General features: G+C 48.5%; 1 protein-coding gene across 4 annotated transcripts in view; it reads left to right on the top strand.

Moving 5' to 3' along the window:
- The first annotated feature begins 741 nt into the window (after nt 1–741).
- Nucleotides 742–7,639, top strand: part of CMIP (c-Maf inducing protein) — a 453,793-nt gene continuing 446,895 nt past the window's right edge. Inside the window, exon 1 of one of the 4 annotated variants that reach the window (XM_085638216.1) lies at nt 742–2,883. In XM_085638216.1, coding sequence (XP_085494342.1) covers nt 2,587–2,883 — 297 coding nt within the window. In that variant the 5' untranslated portion in view covers nt 742–2,586. The remainder of the gene's footprint in view (nt 2,884–7,639) is intronic. The other 3 variants (XM_085638214.1, XM_085638213.1, XM_085638215.1) reach the window with 3 other exon arrangements.

Genomic DNA, 7,639 nt, shown 5'->3' with positions numbered 1-7,639 from the left:
ATACATTTTATCTTCGAATTATACATACACTATGCTTCAGTGACAAAAAAAAGTGTGTGATGTTATCAGGGTTAAGGTCACGTGATATCACTTCCTGAGAATCGGGTTAAAAAGTCCTATTACGTCACTTTCTGCTACCCCTGGCATTTCGGAGAGCAAGCGCCCATGGGTCACACGCTCAGATCGATGGATACAGTGCAGTCTCAAGTCTTGGGCAATGCTGCATAGTTTCCATGATGGTCGTGTGCTGCACACTGCAGGGTCCCTGGCAGCACTGCACCCTGGTGGCACTGCACTAGTAGCGCCCTGTGCTCCAAACGCTAGCCCGAGGTTACTGGTCCTGCTGCACTCTCGGGGTCTGTGCAGCACATCCTTAGGTGACTGTCATGCGCAGTACAGCTGCACGCACGCGGGCTGTCAGTGTGACATTCTCTCGCAGGCCCCGCTGTACCCCACACCTCAACATGCTTGCCGCGTGACTATTCTCTCGGGTGACAGGGGTGCCAGGGTCCAAAGCCCAACTCTACACGGAACTCTCTCCCTCAGAGTGAGATAACCTTTTCCCTTCCACGTCCGGGTTTCACGAGACCTTCGCACCCTACAGCTCCCCTGCCTACCTCTCCCATGCGCCCGGCCCGGAGCCCGCCCATCCTCAAAACCCTCCTTCCAAAGAAAGCGGGCAGGGCTCGATCCCCCGCCATTGACGTCAGCAGCGAGGCCACGTGACTCCGAAGGAGCACCAGCAGCGCAGGCGGGGACGGAGGGGGAGAGAGGGCTCACCTCACACGCACACACTGACAGGCGCAGACACGCAGCGACAGAGGGGCGCACTGATTCAGTGACACATGCACACACACACCGAGGCAGGCATGTAGAGACGTGAGTTGACATACAGGCGCCCACACGGTGACAAGCCCACACAGCGACTGAGAGAGACACACAGAAAGTGACAGCGAGGGATCTAAACGTCCATGTTAAGGCACACACCGTGACACATGCACAGCGACAGGGAAAAGCGCAAACACAGAAAACCACAGAGGCATAGCGCACATACAGAGATAAGTACACCGGGAAGGAGGAAAACCAAAGAGACATATGCATTGGGAGACACAAAAGAAGACATTGATGCGCACACGCCAAGTTAAAAAAAAAACCACATCGAATCAGGCATACAGGCCGTGCCAAAGGCACACGCTGTAGCAGGCTCAGTAAGGGACAAACAAAAGCAACAATATACACTGTGACACACACACAGTGGCATACCGGTTCAGCTCCAAGCAAAAATACACACATTGACAATAATAACACAATGAGAAGATCGGTGACAGGTAAAGCAAAGTGACAGAAACACATAGAGGCAAATTGATTGACACAAATCAGCCTGACAGTGATAGGAAAACATGCAAAGAGGCATGGGCGCGCGGCCGTGTCCCTACTGTGGAAAGCCTGTCTAAGGACGATTCAAATGGGACGAGCTTTGGGACCAAAATGCCCTCGCTAGGTGGACATGGTGAGAAAAAAAGGACATACAATGACACGGTGGCAAATAAACACACATTTACATACAAGTAGTGACTGGACCACACACTCTCGACGCACACAAGTAGGATGGAAGACAGACACACGCCGTAAAGTGCACACAATAGGGATACACAGTGGCACGTACGTAAATGCGTTGAGTACCCACAGTGTAACCGCCATTCCTACCAGATTTACACACAGAGACTCGCTGTGACAAGTGCCCCCTCCCACAATCACGGTAAAAGGCGTTCCTTCAAACTCCCCGCCCCTCCGAGACTCGCACACTCGGACAGAAGTAGACACAGTGATAATGCCCTCCAGCAGATAGGCACAGCACGCACCGACACACACACACGGTGATAGTCTCACACTCCCCCCTCGCAGTTAGTGCGCCCTCCACAATCAAGCACGGTGAAAGACGTCCCGCCCCCTGCTGAACGTACACTGAGACCGAGGTAGGCACACTGACAGGCGCACGCACACACACACAAACTCACACGGCAGCCCTCCCCGCTCACACACGGAAGAGCCCTCGGGTCCGGCTCGGTGAGCTACAGCGCCGCCCGCACCGGACCCACTGATCGGAGGGACCTAGTTTGAGGGTAGCTCGAAGAGACGGGGGGAGAAGAGCGACGAGACGAGCAGCCAGAAACCCCGGGAGGAGAGAGGCGGAAAGGGAGTGCGGAGGCGCCCAGAAGCCAGGGGAGGACAGGGGCGAGCGGAGCCGGGGAGGCATCGAGCGACGTGGAGAAGAGGACCGAGGAGTTCGGGAGATCCCTTCCCGGAGCGCTGTGAGTCATGGACTGGCGAAGGTGAGGCCGGAGAGGAGGGTGCGACGGGTGTCCGAATAGGCGCTAGAGGAGGAGAGTGCCTGGGTGATCCGAGGGAGCCAGGGAGGAGAGGAGGAGCGCCGTGACACGGAGATGAGCCTGGGCCCGCGGAGAGCAAACACGGATATCCAAGGATTTGATTTCTGATGTTTTTTGGGGGCAGGTTTTGTCCCCCTCTACCTCCCTGTGGTTGTGTGATTTGCTTTTGATACGGGCTGGAGAAGCCTCCACAGCCATGGATTTCAGCGCCCCCGGGGGCCCGGAGCACAGACAGACTGAGGAGAGCAGGCCCCTACTGGCCGACATGTCCGCCGCCCTCCCGGAGGGCACCAAAGTGGGGGCTGGGCCCTGCCGACGGACCTTGCTGCACGGCAGCGGCATGAGGTACAAGCTGCTGCAGGAAGGCGACATCCAGGTGTGTGTCATCCGGCACCCCCGCACCTTCCTGAGCAAGATCCTGAGCTCCAAGTACCTGAGGAGATGGGAACCCCACCACCTGAGCCTGGCCCCCCAGGGGCTGCTCTCTGCCACGGTGAGTGCCTGCAGGGGGCGCTGTGAGGGGAGGACCTGTGGATGGAGCGCTGGGAGAGCCCGCGTTCGTAATGTGTTCACCTGTGGCATAAGCACCTTTTCATTTTAGGATCCATCTATCGGAGGGGGTGGGGGCCAATACCCGATCCTGCCGACAGGGTGTGCTGTCTGACACCGTGAGAGCTTGGGGGGGGGGGGGTCTACTGTGCCTCTATAGGGGTCTTGCGGGCGTGAGCGAGCGTGTAGGTTGCACGGTACCCTTTTAAGCGGGGCCCCAGTGTCCAGATGGGACCGCCACAATTGAGCCTGGCTTCTGTGGGCTGTTGACTGCAAAGATCAGAGCTCAAGGAGAGAGTGACAGGAAGAGGAAGTAGCTTGGGGTGTGCAGAGAGGGTCTGAAACGGACCAGTGTGCAGAGGTTAGACGAAGTAGTTGGTAAACCTCCTAACACACCGTTTCTCCTACCCTGCTCAACTCGCGCTGGACTGATCCCCGTGTAAACATCACTAGGGTGAGAATACATGAAGTGTTGTGAGCTTTGTATTTTCCACCAATGTAAATACTTCATCTCCCTGTCACTCCCCCTGTCCCGCTCACTCTGTAAACACTTCTGTCTCACTCACCCACACTACAAACATGTCACACACTGTAAACAGTTGTTTCAGCAGCCCCCCTCACTCACACTGTTTACGCTTCACTCACTCACAAGATAAACCCTTCTGTTTCACTCACCCATGCTACAAACAGTTCATGTCACACTGTAAACACTTATTGTCTCAGTCACCCAGTCTCACTCACAATAAAAACACTTCTGTCTTTCTCGCCCATACTACAGAGTTCCTACCTCACTCTGTCAGCACATATTGTCTCAGTCTCTCACTCACAATGTAAACACTTATGTTTCACTCCAACACAACAAACATTTCATGTCACACACTGCAAACAGTTCTGGTCTGTAGCTCCCCCTGTCTCGCTCACACTATAGGCACTTCATTCACCCACACTACAGACTCTTCCCACCTCGCACTGTAAACATTTATTGACTTAGTCACCCCTTTCTCCTTCCCGTTATAAACCCTTCTGTCTCACTCACCCATGCTACAAACATTTCATGTCACACACTGTCAACACTTATTGTCTGTCACCCCTGTCTAACTCACAATATAAACACCTCTGTATCAGTCACCCCTGTCTCACTCACAATATAAACACTTGGCTCACTCGCCCATACTTCAGAGTTCCTGCCACACACTGTAAACACGTTTTGTTTTGGTCACATCGGTCTCACTCACAAAATAAACCCTTCTGTCTCACTCATCCACACTACAAACATGTCATGTCACACTGTAAACACTTATTGTCTCAGTCATCCCTGTCTCACTCCCAGTGTATACACTTCACTCACTCATCCATACTGCAAACATTTCATATCACACACTGTAACAGTTCATGTCTGTAACTCCTCCTGGCTCCCTCACAATGTATACACTTCACTCACTCATCCACTCTATAAACCGTTCCTGTCACCCACTGTAAACATCTATTGTCTCAGTCATCATGTCTCACACTGCAAGCTGTTCATATCAGCTGGAAGTACTACCCTGTCAAATTCCTGCTGTAAACAGGTTTGTTCTCACTAAAACAAGGCCTCTCACACTCACTGTAAACATTTATTCGTCAGACCAATACTGTAAAAAAAACCTCTGTCTGTGCTCACAGTGTAAACCTTTCCCTTCAGGGCTCAATGTGAAGGTTTCCTGCCTGCATCACGCTGTGAACCGTTCCGTTTCACTGACACTGAACACTTCTCCATTTGAGTCTCCGTGTAAAGACTTCCATATTTCACTTACATTCCAAACAATTACTGTCTCTCTTTTACAGATGAAATTACTCTTCTCTTGCATTGAAAAGGCCTCGCTTTACCCTCTCTGTGAAATCTTCTGACTCATGCTGTGAACACTTTCCGGTCGCACATACTCTACAGACAAGTCTCACTGTCACATCGAAACTACTTCTCTTTTTCGCGCTGTAAACATTTTTGTTACACTCACACTGGCCATCTGTCTTGCAAACGCTGCAGAGCTACTGATGTCTGTGATGCAGTAGATATAACCTCTATCTATCCAGTGAATAGTGATTTTTCTCTCTCACTGGAAACATTGCTGTGTTTTACTCCCCCTGTGTACACTTTGCTTTACACCGTGAACAACTATTTGCTGTAAACGTTTCATTCCAAATCATGCTGAAAAACGTGACTCACTCACTCTTTAAATCCTTTCTCACACTGTGAACACGTCTTACCCACGCCACAAGCAGGCCTCTGCCTCACTCCCATTTTAAATACCTGCCAACCTACTAAAATGTAACCCTACATCTTCCTCAGTCACACTGTAGTTACATCTTGGACTGCAGTAAGCCTGTTCTCACTGGTAAATATATTCTGCCTTAAAGGGACTGTGACTAATTGCTGATATAATTACGATGACAGTTTCTTTGTCTCACTCATATCATAACTACTTCCTGTTTCTCACTTAAACACTTCCTGTCATGCCCATACTGGCCTCCTCTATTCCTCACTCGTGCTGTACACTTCCTGTCATGCTCCATTGTGGCCACATCTATTTCTCCACGTCACCCATGTCTTACTCATTTTAAACACATCCTATCACACACAAACACATTAAAACCTGCAGTTTCACACTGTAAACAATTCTCACACTGTTAGCCTTTGGAACACTTTCTGTTTTATGCTATAAAAATATTATCATTTCTCTTAACACCTCGTTCTTTACTGTTACACTTCTTATCCACATTGCATACTATATGTTGTACAATGCGAATGTCTGTCACCCTGTAAGCACTTCTGTGTCACTGATATTGCACATACCGCTTGTTTTCACAACAGCATTGCGTCTAGTTCATACACTATAACATCTCCTCTTTACAAACTATAGGGGCCTGTTTCACACACTGTAAACACCTTATGTTTCACACACTATAAGCCTCTCCAGTCTTCACAGTACAGATGCCGGTTTCACACATTGTAAACACTGTCTGTTCCACAGTATAGAAGCCTGTTTCACACACTGTAAACACCTTATGTTTGACATGCTATAAACATCTCTAGTTTACACACTATAGATGCCTGTTTCACACACTGTAAACGCCTCCTGTTTTCACTCTATAGATGACTTTGTTTCACATACTGTGAACATCTTCTGTTTTCACACTATTGATGTCTCTGTTTGTCACACCTTTTGCACCTCCTGTTCCACACTATGGGTGCCTCTATTTGTCACACTGTAAATACCTCCTGTTCCACATTATGGCTGTCTCTGTCACACTGTAAACATCTCCTGCTCCACACTATGGGTACCTCTGTTTGTCACACTGTAAACACCTCTTGTTCCACACTATGGGTGCCTCTGTTTCACACTGTAAACATCTCATGTTCCACACTATGGGTGCCTTTGTTTCACATACTGTAAACATCTTGTGTTTTCACACTATAGATGTCTCTGTTTGTCACACCATTAGCATCTCCTGTTCCACGCTATGGGTGCCTCTGTTTGTCACACTGTAAACACCTCTTGTTCCACACTATGGGTGCCTCTGTTTGTCACACTGTAAACACCTCCTGTTCCACACTATGGGTGCCTCTGTTTGTCACACTGTAAACACCTCTTGTTCCACACTATGGGTGCCTCTGTTTGTCACACTGTAAACACCTCCTGCTCCACACTATGGGTACCTCTGTTTGTCACACTGTAAACACCTCTTGTTCCACACTATGGGTGCCTCTGTTTCACACTGTAAACATCTCATGTTCCACACCGTAGAAGCCTTTGTTTCACATACTGTAAACATCTTGTGTTTTCACACTATAGGTGTCTCTGTTTGTCACACCATTAGCATCTCCTGTTCCACACTATGGGTGCCTCTGTTTGTCACACTGTAAACATCTGTTTTCACACCACCGATGCCTCTGTTTCACACACTGAAAACACCTCCTGTTTCTAAACTATAGATGACTGTGGTTCATACACTGAATATTCCTCGAGTCTTACGTGGGTCTCAGACAACCTTTGCAGTTTGATTGTAGTTTTCCCGTGTTAGAGGGTGAACAAGTAGAAATATTGTTTAACACTTTCACAGTGAGAACAATCTATTTGCCCTAAATTAAATTAAATATAAAACGGTGTCTTTTGTCTACACCAACAAACCTATTGCATTGCAAATGCTTGTTTTCTTTGCGGACGACTTAGTGTTTTTTTTTATTTTTTATTCTTCTGAGGATGTGTGTGATTGCACGTCTCTAGCTGAAAGGGTCGTGTGCAGTAAAGGCGCTGTTTATGTGATTTATTGTTTAGATTGCTGATTCACCTGTTTTATTCCTATTTTTGTGAATCCTGGGTCTAAGCTTCCGTTTTTAATTTCCCAGATTTGTGCGTTCAAACTTTCACTGTATTTTGAGGTCTGGGTCTAAACCTGTAATGATGTTTTAATCATATGGGGCCTAAGCTAATGATTTTACTTTGAGATGGACTTCCTTCCCATCTCTTGGGAGAGTTTTTAGATCTTGGTCTGTCACTGCAGGTTTATAGCTGCTCTTAACATGTCGGTGACTTGTACCCCAGGACATTTGTAGCTGCTCGACAGTGCGTCTTATCCACTAATGTCTTATTTAAAAATTATGCTTTGATTAGAACCGCATATCTTATAGAGGTGGACATAAGAACTCAGATGTGCTGTTGAGT

Source organism: Triturus cristatus, chromosome 12 (assembly GCF_964204655.1).
Source record: "Triturus cristatus chromosome 12, aTriCri1.1, whole genome shotgun sequence".
Classification (NCBI taxonomy): Eukaryota; Metazoa; Chordata; class Amphibia; order Caudata; family Salamandridae; genus Triturus; species Triturus cristatus.
Note: the sequence above shows the minus strand (reverse complement) of the source record. Positions and strands in the feature narration are given on the sequence as shown.